This window comes from Trachinotus anak, unplaced genomic scaffold (assembly GCF_046630095.1).
Source record: "Trachinotus anak isolate AG129_WGS33_773 ecotype Australia unplaced genomic scaffold, CSIRO_AGI_Tana_v1 ptg000025l, whole genome shotgun sequence".
Taxonomy (NCBI): domain Eukaryota; kingdom Metazoa; phylum Chordata; class Actinopteri; order Carangiformes; family Carangidae; genus Trachinotus; species Trachinotus anak.
This window is the reverse complement of record NW_027273876.1, coordinates 4293964-4319926: the sequence shown is the minus strand read 5'-3', so window position 1 is coordinate 4319926 and position 25963 is coordinate 4293964. Positions and strand designations below refer to the sequence as shown.

The following is a 25963-nucleotide window of genomic DNA, read 5'->3' as shown; positions in this document are numbered from 1 at the left end:
CATCTGGAGGGAGCTCAGAGTAGAGTGGCTGCTCTTTTATGTCGAAAGGAGCCAGTTGAGGTGGTTATGGCCTTCTGGGCGCCTTCCTTTGGAGGTTGTCCAACTGGGAGAAGACCCTGGGGTAGACCCATAACTCGCTGGAGGGATTACATATCCCACATCTGGAACAGCCTGCTAAACCTGCTGTCACCGTGACCCGACCTGAGTTAAACAGAAGAAAATGGATGGATGGATGTTAGGCATTATCACCAACATCAAATGAGGAAATATGTTTTGGATGAATGCTGTTCATCCCTCAGGTTGTGTTTGGAGACTTGAAGATTTTATGCCAAGGAGTACTGAAGTTGTTGTGGAGGCTTATGGAGGGCCAACATCTGACTCAGACAATTCATCTGTGTTTTTTCCCTTTAATTTGTCGCCCATCTGTAGTTAGAACAGGCCCTTGATGAAGGGGTTTTGGGAAACAACAATAGACGCCACGCAAAGCCCATTACCCAAGCTGCCATTGCTGAGTCATCAGTGGCATTGGGGTGTAATTCAGTCTGACATTCATATGGTCAAATTGTATTAAAGAGGGGGGGGATACTAATTCCCTTGGAGATTGACTGCCAAAAGACTAAATAACAAACATCCAGGTCCAAATGAAAAGGCAAGAAAAGCAGATGAGGAGAAAAAGTCCCTCTTAACCCGTCCTTATGTTTTCTGCTCTGACACTTTGTACTTCATGAGTCCTCGCAGGACGTTTGTTGTGCTCTTAAAATAATAATAATTGGAAGTGGGCTGCTTTTTGACTACTGTCCACTAGTGACCCTTGCTCCACATTCTCATCTTGCCCTTTTCTTGTTTTTTTTTTTGTTTTTTTTTAACCTGGCACCAAGAAGACACAGGGCTGTTTCCCATTACAGAGGGAGTCACACTCATCTGTCTTGTTCCAATTGGAAACAGGTTATAGGGAACATTATTTAAGCCTTAACATAAACACAGTTCAAACATCTGAGGGCAGAATAAAACACGGGTTCGGTTTATTTGAGGTTATTTATAATGATAAGGTAAATGTATTTATTTTGTCTGTTGACCCAAAACAAGGCTAATTCTATTATCACTAATTTTAACGCAATAAGTCCTCGACAGAAATGTGTCTTTGAAGGATTACTGCCACTGTGTTTAAATAATCCTACAGGACAGATATGGAGTTGGTTGTGAGTCAGTGAGGCAGACTTATGACCATTATTGGAAACTGACAGACCATTACATGTAAATATTTCCATGTGCACATATGGGCTGGGCACACAGTGCACTTATCCAATACAAAATCTATCAATATCAGGACTTTTTTTGTGAGTCATCAGTGTTTTCTGCCTTAAAATGAAACATCAAATCAATCTGATCACTTTTTTTATTTAAAGAAAAAGCCTTAAAATCTTGCAATGACTGATTTACAAAGAGCCTGACAATGAACATACTGTAGGTGGTGTTATTAACTTTATTATCAGCTCACATCTGTCTCACAACTATAAAGATACCTCACTTTTGAGACAATACACAATTAATGCCTGGAACAGACATTACTGCATTATTCCAGCCACATGGTTGAAGGGAACTTAGCTCTGTGTCTGTTGCTTTTACTTCGATGACAAAATAACCAAGAGGAGTGATTCAGTTGTACAAATGTCTGCAAGCTAAAAAAAGTTTATAAATGCCGTTACTAAATAGTTATTTTTTCTTTATACAGTTGTAATGATGGGAATTTAAGGAGAGGTGTGGCCCAGGTGAATTGAGGGTCCCAGAATATTCTGGTTATTTGAGCTGTTGCAAAGGAATAGTTTTACTTTTGGGGAAATGTGCTTATACACTTTCTTGTTAAGAGTTTGATGAGAATCCCTATAAAAAAACAAAGTGTAAAAACAGCAATTTTTTATAGGGGTGTATTTGCTGGACTATTTCTTGGCAAGGGGCAGTAACTTTGTTGTGTTTGCTTTCATTGCCTGGCAGGCCAAGAAATAGCCCGGCACATAATTCCTCATAAAACGCTAAGTTTTTGTTCTTGGGTTTCTGTGCGGATTAAACAAACTCGATATACACTAAACAGACGCAACAGCCTGCTTTAATGTAAATTTAACCTATGTTTGTATATACAAATATCATTACATACCACAAGGATGTTTCACTTAAAAAAACCCTTTCAGAGCCAAATAACAGACGTTTAAGTAACAGATATTGTACTACACAATGCAGTGGTATTTTTTGGTATGATTGGCCTTGTTTAGATTGAGGTCAACAGTCTATTGATTCTTTTTCAGTACATATCCCCACTCCATTTATTGATTAGAAACAAATCATTACATTACATTACTTTGAACTACAAAATAATAACAGTCAGATTTTTGAATGAAGACAATATTGTAATAGCTTGTAATAGCAATGTTTTTGCTCTGTTAACAATATTCAGCTTGTAATAGCAATGTTTTCGCTCTGTTAACAATATTCAGCTTGTAATGGCAATGTTTTCTCTCTGTTAACATTTACTGGCCTCATTTCACCCTTCACTTCACTTCATGAGGAGTGATATAAAACCTCAGCCCTATCAGTAGAGGGTGTGCAACGTCTGGCCACTTATGCTGAGAAATGGCTCTAAGGTATTTATAGCACCTCGTTTAAAGATGTGACTTAGATTTAAGACTGGGAGTAAGTAAATGTTAGAACACTGTGTGCTTCACATTTCCAGGTGTAGTTTTCTTTTGCTACGTTTACACCTGGCGTCCACACTGTGTTTTTTAGCAGCGTAAAACTAAAACTGCATATTGAAACACCTCACTGTCCTCCAACACCCTGAATACACATTCACTCTGTTGCCATATGTCCGTCCATTCCTGCACTGAACATGTGTTTTGGTGGTGGGAAGGCAGACTCCTCATGCCCTCCACCATTCAGAGCTCCCTGTGGGGGGTCAAGGTCCATTACAATGACCAAACATCACCCTGCCCATTGTTTTTGTTAGTCTCTAATTGTAAGACCCACAGCAATGTTGATTGTGACAGCGAGCACATTCATTACGAACGTCATTAGCAGAGTCATTAACACTGGGAGAGCATGTTAAGGACTGTTTGGAGACAGTTATCTGCTGTTGGCATTGGGTAAATAAAGGGGGGGGGGGTATCTTGCTGTAAGTACGGATGTAGAACAAGAATACGTGTTTGGAAGAACAGATAAGGTAAGGGAGTGGGAGTCGAAGTTTTTGTTGTCATTTTTACGTTCCAAAAACACGGTGCTGGGAATCTCTGGATCTCTACACATCTTTTTTGTATCCAAGTGTTCCTCCATTCTTTCATTAACCAGAGGAAAACACAGCTAAAGTAAAGCACTACCACAGGTTGATATATTGCTTACAGGACCAAATCTTGAATACACATAAATCAGAATAAATAAATTCAGATTGCACAATTACGATACAATACTTATTTACATATTGCTAATTGATCCGGTTGCTGCCATTGTGCTGACTAATTGACCGCCAATTACGTCATTAGTCTGTATTGATAAGGACTTAACTGCCTGGAGCTGAGTTGGATGCAGACCCTGCGATATCTACGTAACCGATCTGTCCTGTCTGCCACTGAGAACATGTAAATTACCAACAATTACCCAGGCATCTCAGCCTGTGTGAAAATGCTGAATGTTAATGAAACAGTGAATGCTAATGTTAGGTAAAGCCATTCAGACAGTTTAAGTTAACACAGACATTGTGATTACACATTATTGTTCTACTGTTGTGTGCAGTTCTGTACAACAACTAGCTAGATAGATGAAGTACTTTATTAATCCCGACAATTTAAGCAGCACAACGGAGACTCTGGGACAGACAACTAGAGAAAAACAGGAGCAGTGTAATGTGAACACAATTCGTCAAACTTGGATCCGTGGTGGGAAACGAAAAAAGTTTAAAAAATACAGATGTTTGGTAAACTGACAGCTGCTGTTATTCATACTGACATTATCCTGTGTGATGTCCCTCATTCATTTCAGTGAGAGTGTCTCTTAACTGGAACTTTGGACAATCAAATGCATATTCCTGGTAGATTTCTTTTTAATGCAACAGTAAAATAATTGACCCCACGATACCTGAAATCCTGAAAAACTCCATCTCATACTATCATAAACCTCTGTGCTGCATTTTGGTTTATTAATCTAACTCCTGATCTGGTTTTAATCTTCTCAGCGTTACCTTATCGGCTGCAGGTAAAAGCACAGCTGTGAAAGATGCCATAAATTACAAAGCTGAGCTACACAGAAGGTGAAATTCAGGCAGGAAGAAGGTTATAAATATTATGTCAGAAACATGTTTTTACAGTCTTCAACCTTGGTTGACGTTGACATTGGACTTTGACTTTTACTCGATGATAATAATTTCTGAAGCAAAACAGTTGTTTTCTCTGTGTCTTCTATTTTTAAGCAGCACTGTGACATGTTATGAAACCTTTCACTTCAAAGAGTCACCAGATACTGGGAGGCAAAATCTGAAAGTTTGAAATTTTATTTAAAGTTATCATAAATTCTTTTTTCAGTGTTGGAATGATGTGTGGTCTGATCTGAAGTAGAAAGATGTAAAATTATATAAAACTGTGCCAAAAAATGAATCTGTTTGTTTCCCCAGAGCAACTTGTCTCCCCTCCACTCACTCCCCTTTCCCCCCTGAGAACTAATAGCTGATGGTAATTACATTTAATGAGATCATGGGGTCGTCTGCAGGGTGCACTTCTGCAAATTGCTCTCAGCGTGGGGTCTGAAGTGGGATAGGGTAGGGGCCAATGGGGCAGTGGAGGTCGGGGCCAGGAGTGTTTGCCCAGTGTTTGGGGGCCAGGACCCACAGTGGCTTTACCTGTCACTCAGTGAGCAGTGAAACATGTCATGCATTTGTCTGCTTTTGTCCTCGCCGTTTGTTTGTCTGGCAGAGATAACCGCACGGAGATGGTGCTTGTCTTGGCTCCATTGTGTGAAGCTGTTGTCAGCCCATGACGTCCGTCCATCCCCTCCCAGCCCCATCTCCCCTCTTCCCCTTTCTCCCTGCTCCACGACTGGTCTTTTTGCCACTATTTTCTGGCTGCGGGGGGTAACCTGGGCAATTTAGTTAATCCATTAACAACTAATTGTCTCCTCCTACCCTGTTGCTTGGACAAACAGCCTGGTGGGGGGATGTCAAGCCCTGGTGACCTATAAAAGTGAAGCTGGTAGAGGAGGCAGCCACTGTCACTGCATGGATCCCTTCACTTCATTTTCTACATGTTCACTGGGACTTTTAAGCTTTGGATTTTCTTTTGGTGTTGAGTCATAGACAAGTAACTTATTTTTTCTCTCTCCTTGAGTCACCTTGTCTTGAGTGAATCATTTTCAGTTCCAATTGCTCTTATTTTTCTTCATTTATTTTTCGCTGTTGGTGGAAATGTTGGGGAATCTGTGGATGCTCTGCCTATGTCTTTGCGTCTCCTGGGCCGAAGCTCGTATATGGGCCTGGATGCTCAACATGCCTCACAGCCCTCCCAAAGAAGGAGCAAAGGCACTTAGAGAAAGCGCTCCTGTTGCCAAAGCAGCCATGGTAAGATACCGGATACTGTGTATGTATATAAGGCTTCTCTTGAACCTTTATGTTCTATATCTATTAATATAAACTAGACATGCTACTGGAAAATTGAATTTCCCTCAGGAGATGAATAAAGTAATCCCATCCTGTCTTTTATTTTATCCTCAGAGAGGATGTGATAAAATATTTCTTCTTAAGCTTAGAAAATTAGTGTTTAGAGAAAATATTATGCCTTGAATCAGTGTCACGTCTCCCAGCTTACATGAAAAATGTTGTGTTTAAGCTTTTGCACAAGCACAAGTCAGTTTAGTCTTTTCGTAATCTAATGTGCAGGGTTTTTAGGAAACTGCAGGACTTAAATTTGGGCCGACTTTTTAAGTCTTCATAAAGATTAAAATATCTTCCTCTTTTCTCCAGGCTGTGTGCGACCATGACAGGGCCTGTGGGCGGGGTTTTTCCTGTGATCGTCACTTTGGGCTGTGTGTCCCTCTACGAGGGGAGGGCCACTACTGTCGGAGGGACGCCCAGTGTGTCCGTGGCCTCAGCTGCATGTTTGGGAAGTGTCACCGCAACATCCCCAATGGACAAGAGGGTAAGAGTGCATCAATAAACGCGTAAAGTCTCACTTTAAATAAGTTTGTATCAGTTTGAAAATAAAAGATGAGCTGACCTAAAATAACCAGTACTCGCTTCACCCAGGTGCCAGGTGTAAAGTCGACAGGGATTGTGGGGCCTCCATGTGTTGTGCCCGACACCACGGCGAGCAAGTGTGCAAGAGACGTCTGATTCGTGGTGAGAGCTGCTATGTGCCTGATGGTGGCCTGGCGTTCAGCATAAACCAGATTTGCCCTTGTGATGAGGGGTTGCTGTGTCGCGAAAATGTTGCATCTCACAGGAGAGAGTAAGTACAGCAAACAAACACAGCTGCTTCTGTGGCTGCAAATTTTTTTTTAAGTTTTAAGAGGAAATTAGTCACAATACTGGTAGCTGGGCACAGCAAGGCCCAAAAGAGAACCAAAGAGCAATAATGTTTTTCACCTGGTTGCATAGGTTGTGCTATATTGCCTAATCTTTTGGCCCTGTGCCAGAAAGTAACTTTAAGACTTCAGTTTACGATGTACCTACAAAGTTAAAGGGAGTGAAGTATGCATAAAGGATCTTTGGCCAATGTTCATGGTTTAATCAAATCAGACTAACTGACACACACTCTATTTGCTGGGAACTTGAAGGTGGCAGGCTACATACATTATACACAAAGGTTAACAACAGGTTAATTTGACCATGTTACTAGCATGATGAAAGCATTACAAAAGAATTTGTCATCAATGTTACTGACTGATGTTTTTGTTATACTAGTTAATATATTTAAATAGTAATTTATGTGTTTGTATAATTTATAGTATATATTCGTATGTGCAACTGTTAGGTAAGCTTAACAACATAATTAACATAACATAATTTTTAAATTCAAAACGTTATTAAATTAATTAAAAATTTTAAAAAATCTTATGATCTTAACTTGAGCTTCTTTCTCTTTCAGGAGAGACTTTATTTATCAGCCAGAACGAATGAGTTGGACGTGTCAAGTGCCCAAAGCCTGAAGCCAGCCTTAATACTAAAGCTATTTATTATGTAAATACAGTATGTTGTATATGATTGTATATAAAGAAATGTATGTATTTCCAAATGTGTTCTTACAGCAAGGATGTTTTTGTATTATGTCATTCTGTAAATTTTTGACAAAAGCACTATTGTATGTAGCAGAGCTCAACAAAGCCACAGTGTCTTCTACATTATCTTCCTCATGCATTTAGTGACCCTTATAAATGTTGAATAAAGAATTAAAATTCCAAAAGCAATGATTCTGTAATTTGTTTTTATTTATTACGGTCATTTAATTTTAGATAATTCCCTCTCAATAATAAATACACATAAGCAACAGACTGTGAGGCTCTCTGTGTGGTGAACATACAGGAGATGTTGCAAAGATTTGTAAAGGGTAAAGAGTATGAGGGCCACACTGTTAGGGATAAAAACCTGATGTTTAAAGAATAAAACTGTATTTTATATATTTTGTACAAAGTTAGTTATGTTTCGAGAAAAAAAACAACATTTTCACATATAAAGTCATGATTTTACAACAATAAAGCCATAATGTTTAATAATACTGATCTAAATAAACTGAACAGACAGACAGTGTAGAAGTTAATAATGCTGCAGGATTGATCCTAGAAGTTTGTTTTTGGTCCGCATTTAAATTTAACAAAGAGTAAAGCATTTAACCACAAGCAGGAAAAAGGTGATGAAGCACAAAGATTTGAATGATTGAAGCCTCTGTTATTTAGCTTTTAAGTTTAGATAGAATAAATGATTCATACTCAGAAGATGGATCTTTGCAGCAGTATTTCTTTAAATCTACAGCTGCAAGACCATGAACAGACACATGAACTCCGTCCCCCTTTGAGCACATTTCTTGGATCGCAGGCCACCGTTACGTAATATGATGGAATCTTGTGGCTCCCGATTGTTAGCATCACCAGATGCTGTAACGCTACCTGTCCCCTGACCCCTTCTTAGATCGGTATCTTCCTGGGACTACCCCTCACGAATTCCCCCGTCGCCCCATTCAGATGCTAATCGTCTGCAGTTTGCCCCTTCAATTGCTGGGTGACTTGAATTGTTCTGTGAAGGACATTAGTGTCTAACCTCTTTGCTATCGTTTTACAGCTCTTATCATTAAGTCTTTGCCAGGAGGTATTAGATGCTGTGAACTTAATGTTAAAAACAAGAGAGATTTGAAACTTTATTGGTGCATTGGTGACCATTTTAAATGATACGTGGATGTGCTTTTCCCTTGAGGTAATTATACTGTCACATTTCAGTTTTATTTAGAACAGAAAAAATATGACAAGCTCTCACATCAAAAATAATTTCAATCACCACATCAAAGCTAAAGCTACTAAGGCTTTAGGCGGTGTGATATACACCAATAAAAATGACATAAACAAGCCAATGAGAAAGCACATTTCACACACACAAGAAAAGTCTGACAAGACAAAAGCAGTATCTAATTGCACAAGACCGTGAGAAACCTTATATTACCAGATGCTGCAAAACAGTCCTATCATATCCGCTTAAGAACACGAGTTACTTGTGTACGCCTGCTCTTATCTGAGCTAGTATCACATTTTGAAGGTATCATACATGTCTGTTTGCACTGTTTAGCTTCCTAAATGGTTTTCTGTTCCTGAGCATTTTGTCTTGTTTGGACAAAACCTGGACAAAGAGAAACAGGGCTGCGTGTTTATCTGTTAACCTCGGGGTCTGTCCGCAGAAGTTGTAACACATTTACATGTGTCTCTTGTAAAAGTGATGTATATTCACTTTCGGACAGAACGTTAGATGAAAAGATCGTTACCACTTTCATATCTGTGCATTAAATGTAAGGCTACAACGAGAAGCTGGCTAGCTTAGCTTTAAAAAGCTAACAAATTAACACATATCTTGGTTTAATTCATAAAAAACCCAATTTGCTGGTTCACATAAGGTTATGTGCTGGATTTTCTGGCAGCTAACCCTTGTAAAACAGCGACTTGACATTTGTACACTTTAGTATTTGTATGCAACAAGATATAACATATAAATTAATGAGCTTTAGATGTCCTGGTAGATGGATTTTGTTACATTCAGACAGAGCCAGACTAGCTGTTTCCCCTGTTTCCAGTCTTAATGCTAAGCTAAGCTATCCTGATATGAAAGTGAAATTGATCTTCTCATCAACTCTCCACCAGGAAAAGAATAAACATGTTTCCCAAAATGTCAAATCTCTGCTTTGAATAAAGGATAAGAAACAGTACTAAAATCTACTTGTTCCTGCAATATTTGACACAATATTTGTTTTTTAAAATGTGAGACATTTGTCAGCTCTAGTAACATATAAACTGTGACAGGGTGAAAAGAGGCTCCAAATCTATTCAAGTAGTTTGTCTTTTTCCCAGATTTGTTGGCAGTGTTAGTGATGTTACATAATGTAAGTCTGTGAGCTTGATATTGAGCTTAAAGTTGCAGCAACTTCTGTCTTGTCATCCTCTGCCAAGGTGATGTTGCTAATGAGATGCATTCATTGCCTACATACAAGTCATAACTGTGTGGTATTCACTGTTTAAAATCGATCATTTTCTGTATGCACATTTCTAGAAAAGGTGACTTAATCACCCTGAGTGCTAATCCTGTGAGACGCTGGTCATTTGAAAGTCAATGTCTGAGCAGCACAGAGAGCTTTTGTGAGCAGCTCCACAATAGAGCTCTTAAACCAGTCCAGCCAGGGGGGAGAAGCGGAGATGGGAGAATGGGGGAAAGTTGATTACCCTTACCTGTGACAGTATAAAATGCCCCCTCAAGTTGTCAACATGTGAGTGGTAGAATCACTGGTGCTGGTAGAGCCATGAGGATCCTCTGACATCAGACTAGACCAAGGTGTTTTTTTTCCCCACAGGTGAGTCTTATTTATGTCATTATATATTATCCATAAATATCCTCTCATTGCTAATTCTTTCATCTCTCTGCAGCATCTTACTATGGCCTTTCTTGGTGCACTACTAGTACTGTTGCCTGTTGCATGGACCTGCCCTCCCCAAAAAGCAGGTAATTGTACCATATTACCATCAAAAAAACTAAACAAAAAAAACAAAAAAAACAAAAAAAAACAAAAAAAAACTTTGGACGTCCTCTGGATCCCATGCATTCCAACTAATCATTTGTCAGGTTCATTGAGAGTTTGATTCGTGCAAGATTGCAGCTGTCAGACTCGCACACAGAGAAAAATACTTTAGGGAATAAAAGGGAGAAAGCTCAGGAGGAACAACAGAGGAGATTTTATGTAAACATAAGCAGAGGCTGTAATTGCAATATTGAGAAACAGAGGTTTAATAAGCTAAATGGGTTTCAGGAAAGTGTAGAAATAAATAATTCTGTCTTGATATTTATGTTTTCTTTCAGACTATGTTATGGTGTCATGTTTCCCCAATGCCATCATTGCCAATGTCCCAGAGTGTCCTTATGGCTGGGAGATCGATCAGTTATCCCTGGGTGGTGTCTGTTACACTGGGATACACAGCCCAGGCTACTACCGCTTCATCATCCCCGACCTAACACCTAAAAACCACTCGTACTGTGGCACACTGTCTGAGGTGAGACACCGAGCAGGTATTAAAGGGTCAGTTCACCCAAACTAAAGAAATAATGTTGTCTCACTAAAACACACTTAAAACAAATCTTTCTCCATAATCAGAGTCCCCGTCTGCCATAGCTACCACTGAGGACACTGAGGTTCTTTATTTAGATCTAAATTTAACTAATGGCAACAATAACTAACCAACTAACTATATAAATAAATGATTTTGTACCACCGGAATTTTATTCGAGGCAGTGTGCAGAAAAACTTGGAACCCGCACCAATCTCACGTCTTTCGGGAAACTGTGCTGAAATCTGTTTTTTACTCTGGATAATCTAAACAATACAGTCATCAATTTTCATAGGGATTATTACTTTCATTTAAAGTAGTTCCAATAAAAACTTCTCACAATGAGGTCTCTGGATTATTCAAAATATAATTTGCTTTTAGAAGTTTTTGAAATATAATTTTTCAGTACTTGGAGCGCCACAAACTAAATTCCATTCATCTCCATTATATTGAGATGGAGGCATAGATCTCACAGGCTGGTATCTTAAAAGTAAAACCATGTGCATGGCTGTGTATGAGGCCTTTTATTAGAAAATTATGGAAAGTCCACATTGTTCATTTTCCTTCTGATGTTGATATCCACAGTACATGCCCGGCAAAGACCCCAAGTACATCTTCTATAACTCCATCGTGTCCAACGATACTTCGCTCACAGTCAGAAACCAGCCGGTCAACTACACCTTCAGCTGCATGTACCGGGCAGCCTACCTGGTAAATAACGCAGTCTTCAGCCAAAGGTAAGCATCAGTGCAGGACGCGAGGCGGCCGCAGTCACTTTGTGGATGACATGTGCATTCTAACCCAATGACTTGCAGTGTTTTTACTAAACCCTCTGCTTTTTCCAGAGTGGCTACAGTTTATGTCAACAACGGGAGTTTAGGCACTTTTAGATCACAGTTGTCTATGAACGTGTTCACGGTGAGTAGCTGCTCACAGCTTCACTGTCTCCAGTGGAAGACTTTTGCAGCATGTTTAATGCAGTGATGCTATCTTTAGATGTGTTGTATAATAAATGCTGTGCACATTATCTGTCTGGAAAAATTAAGGTATAGTTTACAGGTATTTAATGAACTACTACAACTTTTTATGATCATCAGATGAGGAAAAACAAAAAAGTGAATGTATTTTCTAGAATTCAAAGTTCCTGTATGCCAAGGATGCTCCCTATGTGATCGACACTTCTGAGATCGGCTCTGAAGTTTTCATTGGGATCGAGGCCAAAGGATTAAGTAACAGGTATATTAAGCAATTTCTAAATTCCCCTGATGTTAAAAGACAATCCATATTTATATAAATTCTTAGATACCCTGAGATTTCTGATCCACGTTCATCATTTACCTCTCAGATTCAAAGTTGTAATAAACAACTGCTGGGCCACTCCTACCCCTTACTCAACAGACAGGAAGAGGTGGAGTCTCATCATTAACAGGTTGTTCAATACGAAGGGATAAATTAGATTTCAAGACCGCTCAGATATGTAACATTATATTCCACTTGTTTATAGTAATAGTGGAAATAAACGCTGTTTTCCAACAGCTGCTCCTCCGACAACACTGTGACTATTTTTGAGAACGCCAAAGACAGCCGCTCCATGTTCAAGTTCAACTCGTTCCGCTTCCAACGGCTGGAGAAGGTGTCCACCGTCTGGCTTCACTGTGAGGTCCAGGTTTGTGATGGAGAAAGGCTCGTCTGTCAGCCAGTGAGTACAAAACTTTTAAACATTTAAGCAAAATGTTCCCATTTACTTATTCTGCTTTTCCAACAGGCCTCTTTTCCCACAGCATTTTGACATTTTGACTTGTCAAAGTGGGAGAGGCACAGGTGGTAGTAATAACATTAACAATGACTCTGTTCTGTGAGTCATGACAGTGAGCCTGCGTGCTCACTACCAGGACCCTGAAACCAAAGCAGCTAAATGAAATTCAGCCATCATCATTTTGTTATTTACAACAGTGCTTTTCCTGCTCTGACGTCAAAATGTCTTCCATTAAAAGGCCATCACTTCACTAAGGGAGGTGAAGATACGTGAGCTAAGAATGGTGGTAAAGCCCCTCCCAAAACTGTGGGACAATAACAATAAACTAACTTGAAAATGAGATATATTTTATAGTTAATCCACTTTCATTTTTTAGTTTTATTGTACAAAATGTGATGGTCTGCATCCAGACACACACACACGCCACATTTCCTTTGTTGTTACTTTGTTTATTTCCTGAAGGGCCCCTGCTCTGTGAGAAGTCTGTCATCTGAGGCAGAGCCAAGTGGGGGGATCCTCACTGCTGAGTTTCACATTAAAGGTACAGTCCAACATGTTGCCTTGACTTACTGTGAGAACTGCTTTGATATTTGAGCATCTTTGATTATCCAAATAAACATTTAAATAAATAGCAGCTTGCGCCATTGTCAGCCAACTTATTTCAACTTAAGCTGCTCCAATAGCTGACGAGTGTGTGTGTGTGATGTACAGTATTGTCTTTATCTCTCAACAGGTAATGGATCTTCCAATAATGGACATATAACAGGTAAACAAATGTGATGCAGTAACTGTGATAAAAATATATTTGAAGTCCAAGTCCATGTGCCCTATTATTGACATTTCATTTATTCAGATATTGCTCAATTCAGTTGTCCAATATATTTTCTATAGACATCAAAATACTCTGTTAAAGCCCTCTACGTCCTGCCTCAGATAAAAGTCTGTTGGGAGAAATCTGACTGTAAAATTTCTCAAATTGCAGAATGTAATTTTCATAAGTTACAAAAACCTTTAGATCCCTAGAACAATATCGATAATATTACATCAGTGGCTACACCTCAGATGATGTTTTTGAACATATTTTCTCTTTCACCGTTGTTTGATCCAATGTATTTTCTTCTTCCTTTTCCTCACAGGCACCTCACTGTTCATCCTGCTGTTCGTCCTGATAAACACATGTTGTGATTTAGTAAATGGATCAAGAATGTAGTAAAAACTTCATTTTCATTCACACAATATTCATTTACCTAAACACACACACACACACACACACACTCTGGGGTGTGTCACCCAGGACTCAGGGAGCGTATGATTACAGTCCTCCCCCACATTCAAATGATTGATTATCTCGTTATCTCACAGATATAATTTGTAATTAGAAAATTTATTGAAGCTTTTGGATAAAGTTACATACATTATTTCACTGCTTCCTCCAATAAATATGAATTGAAAATTAAATCAGTATGATCTTTATGTGATCCCTCTTGTTATAAATTATGCATAAGGCATAAGAACAGTTTACAATAAGCATATCTCTCCCACGGAGACATTTGACTCTTCTCAAGTCTGGTGTCAACAGCTGCAATGGTCTTTATGAGTTATTACAAAATCCAGGTTAACTGTGACTAATGATATTAGTTAATTCTAACTTGCTCGCAATGTTGCTAAATAAATGAACAATTTTATTTAGTCGAGAAATTAAAAAAAAAAAGTCTTGACATGACAACACAATAAACATAACAAAGTATTTCTGCTTTCCAATCATATGGTCTAGAACAATGGTGAATGTGCTGACAATGTATTTATGGTAATATATACATAACCATTTTGACATTTGCTTAATTCATTCAAGCATATAGTTGTATTGTTTTTGTTTCTCATGACGTCAGTGTTTTCAGTCTGGTCCACATTTTGTCTCCAGTCCTCCTCTTCACAAGGCAAGAAAACAAACTTGTTTTGCATGACATTCATATATATATATATATATATATATATATCCAGATATTCCTACTAATTTATCCAAAATATGGTCAAGATAACCATTTGTTCTTCAAATCTGCACTGGAATCAGGCCATCTGTCATGTGGGCTTTGGTCAGGGTTTTCTGGGTCTTTCTCTCAGCAGCTCTGGCTCCCCCAGGTTTCTTGAGCAGGGATGAAAAATAACAGGTCAAAACATTAGTTTACATACATACAACATACTGACTGCAATACAGAGTTCTTAACTTGTCTGTGCTGCCTGTTCTTAATAAAACAGGGACTGTGATGAGTGTTTTTTTTCTGTACCTCTGTTTGTAGTTTGAGACTGTCAGCTGGTGGAGAGCTGTGAGCAATAAGAGTAGGATTAAAGAATTTTTTGCTCAGCAACCAGTAGGTCTTATGGCAACCTTTACCCTGTCATAGGCATAAACACACACTGGTCAAAAACATGTCAAACACAAAGGCTGTAGCTCTTATTTGAAAAAACAGACTTTTCCTGTAAGTCACCTTCATTTCAATTTTTCCTCTTTCCTCCAGCTCAAATGATCCAGCCTGTATGAGAATGTCTGCAGTGCACTGAGATATGTGAATCTTCAGGGCTGTGTAAGATATAAAATAGTGTTAAAGCATTAAACACACAAGACAGCTGTAGTTGAGGAGAATATCTGCAGGTTTGGTCATAAACCTTGAATATGACTTTGATTATGTGTACCAAATTTCATGACAATCTATCCAATAGCTATTGAGATATTTAACTCTGGATGAAAAATGTGGACCAACAGTCCAAAACTATATTTATATAAAGTTTTATCCAAAAGCTAGTCTTAAAATAAACACAGCAAAGGTTCAGTTCACTCACGCAGGCTGTTACTTTCCATCCGAGAAGCCATGTTCACCGTGTCTCCAAACAGACAGTAGCGAGGCATAGTGGTGCCTACCACTCCAGCAACCACTGGACCTACCAAACCCATAACAAAGTGCATACGCATTTTCGAATTTGTCAAATGTCAAATGTACAAACTTCAACAAAGGTTTTGCCACCAGGAAGTCATGATGGCCCAACTGTTAAGCAACTCCACCCAAATACCTTCCAGAAACATAAGGCAGTGGCAAAAGCAAATAATTCAGATTTATTTTTCTTTTGATGAGATTTAATTGCTTTGATCTGTTGGTACTGTCTTTTACCGGAGTGTATCCCAATGCGAATTGCAAGACTCTCAGTAGGCATATGTCGGATTCTGAAGACCTTAATGGCACTCAGGAAATGCAGAGCCATTGTGGATATCTCCAACGCATGCTTATTGCCGTTGCTGATGGGTAGACCACTGGCTACCATATATGCATCACCGATTGTTTCCACCTAGTAAAGATGGAAAGACAACAAAACTATACTGACAATGAAGTAATGATTAAAAGGTTTTTTATACAGAGCACCTAAACTTAAAACTAGCTTAGCTTTGCATAAAGACTGGACACAGGTAGAAACAGTCAGCCTGTTCCCAATATGACAAACTATTCCTATAAAAAAACACACACACATTTATTACACAATTTTAACTTATTATCTGCAATAAAATTACCATAGCTAGGTTTTATTGAAGCATATAATAGATATTTTTAAGTCACCAACAAACCGATATCTTTGCTAAAATGCAAAGGTGTTGTTTTTCCTTACTTTGTAGACATCATACATCTTGATTATGTCATCAAACAGGCTGTAGAGGTCATTGAGGAATGTGACGACCTCCATCGCAGAGCTGACAGAGCACATGGAGGTGAAACCCACAATGTCGGAGAAGAAAATGGTCACCATGTCGTAGCTTCGTGGCTCCACCGACTTCCCTGCCATTAGCTGATCTGCAATGTACCTACAACCATTGAAACAACAGCACTGACAAGGTGAGGGTGTCAGAGTCTACTCGCTTGTTGATGTAGTCATGGAAGCCCATTCTGGTGGCACTGGGGTCATATATTTTAAATGGGGTTAACATGAATTGCTAATTTCATCAATTTTAATGATTAACAGAATAAATACAAAATAGAATATTGATCATTTTGATGCAGTTACATCTGGTGGTACCTTGGTAACATGCTGGACAGAAGCTTGTCTGCACGGGCCTTCTCTGCTGTGAGCTGATTGGTCCTCTCCTCCACCACCTCCTCCAAATGATTTGCATATTTCTCCAACTTATCCACCATATTATCCAGTATATTTGCATGACTACAGTACAGAAAATCATGATCACCTCCGTTAAGGAGTTTGTTCGTTAGTTTGCAGGAAATCTCAAAATTTTGCTAAATTATGCTGAAATTCAGTGGAAAGTAAATCTTTGGGTCAAGGAACAAGTGATTATTTTTGGGTCTAAATAAGAAACAGGGAGCACAATTTATTTTCTCAGGATATTTTGAGTAAGAAGAATAAATGTCTGTAGCCTGACCTGTCTGGGCTGGTGTCCCTCAGCTGTCTCCGTATTGACCCGATCGGTGGTCGGTGATCGGGATTTTCACTCCAGCAGACCCTCAACAGTGCGTTGATGTTTTCATCACACAGCTGCTCAGACAGCGCTGGTCGGAGGGGTTCCCCTTGGAAAGGCATCCGCAACTGCCTAATAATCTCTAGAGAAAACATGCAGGAAGAAGCAGGAATTTTAGTGTTAGAGTTTGGTTTGAGATATTTTTCATTATGCTCTGTGGTAATGTTTGTCTGTCAGTCTGCTGATCAGCTGGTCCGCAACTTTGGTACAGACTGAAATATCTCCACAAATATTTATTGAATTGCCATGAAATTTGGTGTAGAAATTCATGGTCTCCTGATGAATTGTAATAACTTTGTCGAGTCCTTGACCTTTTCATCTATCACCATCATCAGGTCAAAAATTTTAATTTGTCCAATAGTTTGGTCTATGAACAAATACCTGCAAAAAATATTTGCAAAACTAATTCCATCGTTTCCATCAGCCTCACCTGTACTTTGTGTTATTGCTAATTAGCAAATATTAGCATGCTAAAGTAAGATGTGAACATGGTAAATATACCTGCAAAGCATGTGTATGTTTGCATTCTGAGCATTCACTTCAAAGCACCATGGTGCAGATGTACAGCCAGTTTGGTTTTAGTCTTGTTTTTCTTGCATAGTGCAGCCAATCGCTAGTTTCAGAAAAGCTTAGCTTATACTATTACTGTTAGAGATGTAAAGATCTGTCCCCATGTGATGAAAATGTTTCAGCTTGGGGAAAATTGTGTGCATATCTCTGGGCTCACCAGAGTTTCTGATGAGTTCTAAGTTCAGTCAGAGACTGAGCTGAACATAAACACAACCACACCCTACAGACGTCCGCTGCGTGGGATGTTAACTAGCTTACAGCTATGCTGCTTTTAGCTAATGACAAATGGCTTTTAGGGGCAAATTAACACCTACTGTCCATTAATCAAATTTGCACAACAAGGTAAGGTGTAAATCCACATCGCTCTCCATCTGAACATACCTTTAGTCTTGTTATTTGCTATTTTCCATTTAATGTATTATAACTTTGTTTAATTTCCAGTCTGTTGTGTGACATTTTTGTGTCTTGCCTTTTCCTGGACGAGTTTCCTTTAAAATATGTCAGTCAGGTAGATTTCAGACTGTCCAGACAGGTATTTCTGCCTCACCTTTGGGCTCCAGGTTAATGTCATGGTATGGACCGGCCTTAGAGTTATACATGAGTTCCCACATGATGATGGCAAAGCTGTAGACATCACCTTTGGGCGTCCCATTGGCTGGGACACTGACTTGTCTCAGGAGCTCAGGGGCTGTCCAGTACATCTCTACAAGAAGGAACAGTTAGAGTCAAGTCATCACCTCAAACATTTTCCTAATTCATACAATGATAATCATAAATACAAATGAAACTTATATCACACTGTGAGTCCACCCACTGACCTTCATAGCTGGGGTTTTCTAGGTGGATGATCTTGTTTTTGAACTCCCACAGTCCGAAGCCAGAGAGTTTGATTTGGAGCCGACTATCGACCAGACAAGTGCTGGGTTTCAAGTTCCCATGAAACTTCAGGTTACTCTTGTGAATGAACTCCATTCCCTGGTTCACAATTACACAGATTTAAAAACATTAAAAGAAAAAAGAAAAAATGTCTATATTTTCTGATCACAATTTTATTTCTGTCACTCTGGAGAAGGCTTTGAAACATAATTTTATTTTAGTTAGTCATTTATTAATTTATCATTATTTCTTTATAGTCATTTATTAATTTATCATTATTTCTTTATGATGTCACTATTTCTAAAGTCCTGTTTCAGCCCCATGTAGTTTTGTGAAATTTGGCTAAATAATGGCAATAACTTAAACATGCTGCATAAATGAACTGACTCACATTTACAATATCATAAGCAAAAGAGAGTTTAAACATCCCATCCAGATCAACATCTGAAGCCTTGAAAATATCCTGCAGGAAAAATAACAATACCAAAGAGTGAATAACATTATGCAAAATGAGGTTATATAAACAATTCATAATGGCGTAGAGTAGCTGATGTGCAAACAAGAATTTCAAAGTGGCAGTGTTACAATGGTGCTTTACAATATGGAGTAAAGGTATCTCTGTCTCATGCAGTACAGGCTGCAACCCTGACCTTCAGACTGCCTTTCTTGCAGTACTGGGTGACCAAACAGACATTTGGTGGTTCGATGCACACACCGAAGAACTGCACCAAGTTCTCATGTTTCATCTCTTTCATCTGTCTTAAAAAGATGGTTAGATGGTTAGGCACACAAAACATCACCTCATGGATGAAGAAAAATCTGCAACGTCATTTTGAAGCTAAAGATTTGTTTAGATTTGTTTCATCTCTGACATCACGTGAACATTAAATTTGACTTTGTTTAATTAGATATACCACAGCTGGATTTTTTTTTACAGTTCTTACATTTATCAGAATAAATACAAAAACCAGATGAACCAAAAAATCAAGAAATATGTTTGATCTAACACAGCGTGAGGAACTTTACCACACTGAACTCTTTGATAATTGAGGGCTTCTGGAAATTGCAGTTAACAGGGTTCTTGATGTATTTGATGGCCACTTGATTCCCCTGTATGGAAATTAAAAACTACATTAGTCAGAAGGAGAAAGTGTAGCACATGAAAACAGTCTCCAGTGTTACATACATACATTTTAAATCAAAATCATTTCAGTCATTTTAACCACAAGTAAACTTGTCCAGTGTTGACTTTTGTCATTTTGCTATTCAAATGCAGACACATTCAAGTCTATCTGATAAACAGCAATATCTTAACAGAATTTCCAACACTGAGTTATTCAGTTTACTGACTATCAGACCTTTTTCCTACAGGAACTTAACAATCCGTAACCTGGAGCTTCCTATTACCTAAACCTGTGAGAACCCTGTGAGGTTTAGGTTCAAGGTTCTGCCTTGTTTTCACTGTGTTTTACAAACCAGAAGGTTCCAGATGAAGTACTGTGCAAATGCCTCAGATGTATTGATTCTTATCCATCATGCAGAACCATCAGGGAAGCATCTGATCAGTCCCAGATTCATTCTGCAGCAGGAAAACAACTCCAAGCGTACACCCAGAGTCATAAAGAACTATCTTCAGAGACAAGAAGCACAAGGAGTCCTGCAACAGATGGTCTGCCTCCCACAGAGCCCCACCCTATCTCGACATCATGGAGTCTTGCTTGGATCCCATGAAGAGACAGAAGACACTGAAACAGTGTGAATCCACAGAAGAACTGTGGCATGTTCTCCGAGATGCTTTGAACAACCTATCTGCCAAGTATCTGAGAACTGGTGCTGTTGTAAAGGTAAAGGGTGGTCATAGCAAATAGTGATTTGTTTTAAGTGTCTGGATTAAAGTTTTGGATGCATCTCCTGAGTATGCTGAAATTTTGATTCAGGAACATGGCCTCAAAGTGGGGAATTACAGAGGAAACAAAAGCAGAACCTATGACCAGACTCTTCTACCATTAACCTGTAATTGCCACTCATGGCCCCTGTTTGTGCAAAGACTACACAGAGTCACTTTAAACTCTGAATAACACTGGTACCTGGTAGAGACCTATGGTGGTGTAGATATGTTCCTTCCCTGTCTTGTCCCTCAGGCCATAGCTGTTGTTGGAGAAATTGGACTGAGAGCCTCCACTCCCACTCTGACTATTTGTGGTGCTTAGAGATAAAGCCTGAATGCCCTGAGGGAGAAACAAACACACCAAACACGCATGTGAACACAAACACAGACATATTATTCTTCGACTGGACAACGCACCTTGCTTTAGTGCTCGTACCGATTGCTCCCTAATGATGGTGATGTCACTGTAGTTGATGAGCCACCAACAGGAGTCATCGAGCCTTGTCTGGAGTCGTAACTTCTGCTGAATGAGGACCCCGATGCACAAAACTGCAAGCACACCGACCACGGGGAAGGTCACAAGCAGGCCCAGGAGGGTGATGTCTGTGTCCCATCAAGACAGTGAATAATGAAGGTGGTTAGCCTGGCGTGAATGTTTAGTATAAATTGATAGAAAAGCAGGTTTAATGGGTAACACTGGTTTAAAAGGAAGTATTTCTGGCAAGTCAGTTGTATTAGTTTACCATTGATCAGCCATTCACAGAGTTCATTGTTAAAACCACATTCTGGTTTATCAGACGGAGGTCGTCCTTTGGGCCAAACCACAGAAGCAAACATGGATGTTTGCCTGTAAGGACATTTTTGGTAAACTTCTTAGGTGTTATCAAAAATTAAATAAAAAATAGTTGATGGTATAAACGTGTGGGTTACCGGATGTTTCTGGTGTGACTATCAAAATGGAGAATGGGCGCAAACTTGGTGGTGTCTCCTGTATGCTGCAGGTCATAAATGGAATAGTCCAGATTTCTCTCCCCATCCTCGTCAAAGTGGACCAGTCCTGAGGCACCTGTGATGACAAGCTGTTACTACATCAAACTGTCTCTGAAAATGATGTGCTAGCCTTGTGTTTGGGTAGAGGATTACACTGCAATGAGTCCATGAGTGAGTGAAACTATAACCTGCTAGCCAGCTCCCACATTAAACATGCTAATGTAAGTTTTTTTGTTCGGGGCATTGTCACTGATATGGTGACATAATATCTTCTTGATTATTCAACAGACAAGCTAATAACAAAAAACGTCTGCCCTAGAAAAAGCAAAGCAGTGTGTTTAGTGTAAAACTGTTTGTGGACTTATATACTTGGCATTGCAGTATTTATTAAAGCAGCTACCAACCATAAAATCGAATGTTGTTTTTATTTTTCAGTCTCTGCAGCAGCTCCTGTCCATCGTGAGGGTCTTTCCCGTCTTTGAGGACTTCCTTCAGCCCCATTGCATAAAGAAGCACTGCATCATGCAGGTAGGCCGAGTAGGGGCTCACCTGAAATAACAGTAATAAACTTACAGTATTTTCAGCAGAATGAATGTGAAACACCTGAATGATATATTTTTCACATGTGTGATTATCACAGGTATTACCTCTCTTTTAGATGTCAGGTTGCTCCTGAACGGGTGTCCTTTCAGTCTTTCATAAACTTGCTCAAAGAAGTCATAATACTCATAGCCTTCATAAGATTTCTGGCCAATAATAAAGGCCATGTCAAAAGCTCTCATGGCAGCTTGGTTTGTGTTCAGGGCATATTTCCACAAGTTATCCTGCTCAGGGAAAAGATTCATATAATAAACGTACAAAACGGGTTAGTATAGCGATATGGACGATAATAAGTCTGATCATTTGATAGGAAAGATTTAACTTCAGGCTGTACATGTGTGGTACAGTAAGTGATTACAAGCTGTCAAATTAAACAAAACAACTGTCTCTACACTGCAATACAAGAACAATGCTTTTTCTTTGTCTTCTACATGAATCAACAGGTTAGAGTGCTAACTTTTCCCCTGGGGCTTGTTTATAGTTGTAGTGTTTTGGCACAATACCAAGTGCTCAGACCCCTTTCCCAGGATGATCGTTTTAAAACAAGTCAGCTGGAAACTAACTTAAACTTAAAATGTCAGCTGGAGATGGCGTTTTCAACCAACCTAATGGAGCTAACGTTAGTTTAATTGGCTTGCTGGCTACAGCTGGTAAAATCTGCCAGCAACAGTTGACAAACTCAACGCTCGCCTGCTTTTGTCAGCCTCTAGAATCAGTGGACGTGTAGGTTCACATTTTTTTCAAGTCTGTCTTGAAACAATACACAGATGCCCATGTGTAGATTCAAAGAGTTGATGTTAGCTATAATGTATACGTTTCAGCACAAAAAGGGGCAAAAATTAGCGGGTTCAATCTGCCAATCAGAGGGAGATAAATACCTGCATCTACTGCATTTGACGGTTGTGAGTGTGAATGCTGACTGTACCTGTTTCCATTGCTGACAAAAACCCAATGTTAGCAGGTTTTAGTGGTTTTTTTGACCAATGGAAAAGGGGTTTAAAAGACACAAAGAGGAAATTTAGTTCTTTTTTAAGACAGACTTTTAAAAAAATTGAACCAGTTCTTTAAGTCGATGCATTCAGAAGTGAAACATCTGGTAAAATATGGCTTATTTGTTTTGTCTCGGAGAGTGAGATGAGAAGATTGATATCTGTGTCTAAACTGGAGGAATACACCAACACCTCTAAAACTGACATATTAACAGATTGTATCTTGCTTGTATAACCAAAATGTAAAAAAAAGTAAATATCCTTATTTGTGATTTTATGGGGAGTTACAACTATTTCCTGTTTATCCATCTCCAGTGTATCAGACATGGTCAGTAACAGGACTGGAGCAAAAAATGGGCTCTATGCCCTTTATTATTATCATTAATAGTAACAATAATTAATATAGTGTCAACAACACAGTTCACAACAAGTAAGATAAAAAAAACGATAATGAAGGTGTTTTAATGATAATAATAACAATGATGCAAAATAACCAACAAATAACCACAAAATGATTACAAATAACACACAGCTATTTTAATGTGTCTTATTCCTAACCTTGTGTAACTGTGTTTTAAAGTTTTTACTCACCACGGTGCCACTGACCTCAAAATGCTGCACCAGAAAGAACACGTAGTCACCATTCATCAGACCCTGTTGCTCAGCCTCCAGCAACAGAACCATCGAGTCCTCTCTGTTCGATATCACCACAATCACTGGAGGATAGAGGGTCACAGGAAATGTTAGGCAAATATAGAAACAGTAGCCAAGTCAGAAGTAACTAGAAGTACCACCTTGTGGTTGTATACTTCCACCACTCAGACTGGTTTCAGGTTGCATCCCTTGTCTTTGAGTTATGGCTAAGTTTTTTGTGTGGTCTCAGTAACCTTGACCTTTGTCAGTTCATCCTGAGGGAACGTTTGTGCCAAATTTGAAGGGATTCCCTGAAGGAGTTCCCAGGACGCTGCCTTCACAAGGCCATAATACTGCTTTGTGAGGCCACCGTGACCTTGAGCTTTGACTATCAAAATCTCAGTTCATCTTTGAGTCCAGTTGAATGTTTGTGCCAAATTTCAAGAAATTCCCTCAAGGTGTTACTGAGCTATCATATTGACAGGAATGGGATGGATGGACAGACGGACAGATAGATGGAAACATAATGCGCTGGCTGTCGCTGATGCGGATACATAAAAATATGTGGTTGTAAAGAGCCAAAAAGTGCTTGAAGAAATACTTTTCCTACCTCTGGCGACTGTTGAGACGTACTTAATATTTCGATAAACCAGCTGAGGATTGCTGGTGTCAAACTGGACTGCTGCAGTCAGTTTGAATTTAGCTCTCAGTGGACCCTCAATCGTTTTCCACAGAGCGTCCACTTTGTCCCAGGTGTTTGAGTCTAATCCCCCTCCGATCATTGCCACATGACGCCACCCGAAGAACTCCAGGGTCTTCACCAGGACCTCTGAGCTTCTTTTGAGAGGTGGCACGATTTTGATGTAGGAGTCATAGATATAGCTGTTGTCCATTTTGGAGGATTGTCCCACAAACCCGAACATGGGGATGTTCCATGTCGATGCAATGAGACCAGTGACCTAAGAGGCAGCAGTAACGTGAAGTGATGATTAAAACATTCCTATAAAACATGAGTTCAGAAAGTCGTACTGTTCTGTCAACAAAAACCTAATAACCTTGTAACTTATATCTTTAATCTTTAGGATTTAAAGCATTACTTTTATCTAGGTGTACCTGATAAACTGGGTGACTGGTTTATATACTGAAGAGAATTTGATCAAGGGCAGAAACATGTGCAATTCTCGTTTTACGCTCTAAAAAAGTGACACAAATCAAGTCCAATGCACTGATCAGTTTCTGTATTTAAAGACATCACGTCACATCACGGTTCATACCTCAGCCTCTCCTGGACATGCCGGACCAAAGAGCGCAGACACATTTTCTTTCCACACCTGGTGAATGAATCCTCCCAGGGAAGCTTTGGGATTACAGTCTGTGTCCATGTACACAAAGTCCAGACTGTAGTTCCCCAGGAAGGAGGGATTTGAGTTCACCTTCTCCACAGCCATCTGTATGGCCGAGCCCAGCCGCAGGGCGCTGAAGGGGAAGGACATGTTCCAGGGAACCTGGAAGCCGATGAGCAGCTTGTGAGGCTGAGACCCATTTGTGCTGTTATTAATGACGGCGGCAGCACTTAACACAAGTGTGAAGTGAAGCACCAATGTGTGGCTCTTGCCAGAATAATATACCGCCCTCAGCATCATTTTCATCCTATTAGTTACATGATGCTGCAGGGCTTAAATACTCAACTTCCCTGGTGATGCTGGGCAGTTGTTCAGGGAGGAGACAATGTAAATATGTGGAGGAGAGTGGGAGGGACAAAGAGGCATTAAGTCCATTGTTTCCTATTCTTTTCTATGGGGCAGTTCTTCATTAGAGTGTGTCCTATACCAGACTGTTTGTCCTTTTAAACCCCTGTTATATAAGACTCCATCATCAAATTCAGTGGATGTTGCCAGAGCAAACCATTACTCTTAAAGTAGATACATGTGTTGCAGTTACAGTAAAAAGTAGAATCTGAATTAGGGCTGCAATGATTATTTTCTCCATTAGTCTATTAATGCTTGATTTTATAAAATGTTAGAAACAACAAAAAATGTTCATCTCAGTTTCTTTTTTCTTTTCCAATGTGACATCTCAATTTATTATGATATAAAACAGGAAAAAGAAGGAAATCTTCACATTAAAGGCTGAAAACTTTTTTTTTTTGCTAAAAAATGACAAATTAATTATCAAAGTATTGACTATAATAATAATCTAATCTGTATAGTTTGATGACTCACATGTAACTTTTGTTCTTGGGTAAATCTTTGATTTTATTGTGTAACACTCATCTCATACAATTAAGTCAGATTTGTCAAGATAAGTCGCTGATTAGATTTTATCAAGTA

The 25963-nt window shown here is 39.2% G+C and overlaps 2 protein-coding genes across 8 annotated transcripts in view; one reads left to right on the top strand and one right to left on the bottom strand.

The window, feature by feature from the left end:
• tectb (tectorin beta) overlaps positions 1-21488 on the top strand; it is a 49013-nt gene extending 27525 nt beyond the window's left edge. For 5 of the 7 annotated variants that reach the window (XM_071463769.1, XM_071463768.1, XM_071463772.1 and 2 more), the window contains 10 exons: positions 10144-10219; positions 10574-10764; positions 11404-11555; positions 11634-11736; positions 11951-12054; positions 12164-12247; positions 12355-12517; positions 13037-13115; positions 13308-13340; positions 13711-14032. In XM_071463769.1, the coding sequence (XP_071319870.1) occupies positions 10144-10219; positions 10574-10764; positions 11404-11555; positions 11634-11736; positions 11951-12054; positions 12164-12247; positions 12355-12517; positions 13037-13115; positions 13308-13340; positions 13711-13784 (1059 nt within the window). In that variant the 3' untranslated portion in view covers positions 13785-14032. Of the gene's footprint in view, positions 1-10143; positions 10220-10573; positions 10765-11403; positions 11556-11633; positions 11737-11950; positions 12055-12163; positions 12248-12354; positions 12518-13036; positions 13116-13307; positions 13341-13710; positions 14033-16267; positions 16453-20074; positions 20350-20891; positions 21056-21422 lie in introns of those variants that run through there. The other 2 variants (XR_011685202.1, XM_071463771.1) reach the window with 2 other exon arrangements.
• Positions 14177-25887, bottom strand: gucy2g (guanylate cyclase 2g). The gene is made up of 21 exons (XM_071463776.1): positions 24908-25887; positions 24244-24592; positions 23607-23716; positions 22059-22235; positions 21816-21960; positions 21352-21487; positions 21165-21268; positions 20621-21024; positions 19560-19643; positions 19184-19288; positions 18925-18996; positions 18476-18632; positions 18205-18360; positions 16992-17169; positions 16634-16774; positions 16229-16421; positions 15739-15913; positions 15413-15511; positions 15061-15152; positions 14860-14967; positions 14177-14717 (listed from the first exon to the last, which is right to left on the bottom strand). Exons 1-21 carry the CDS (start codon positions 25280-25282, stop codon positions 14625-14627), a joined length of 3453 nt encoding a protein of 1150 aa, XP_071319877.1. The 5' UTR covers positions 25283-25887; the 3' UTR covers positions 14177-14624.
• Between the last annotated feature and the right edge of the window lie 76 nt (positions 25888-25963).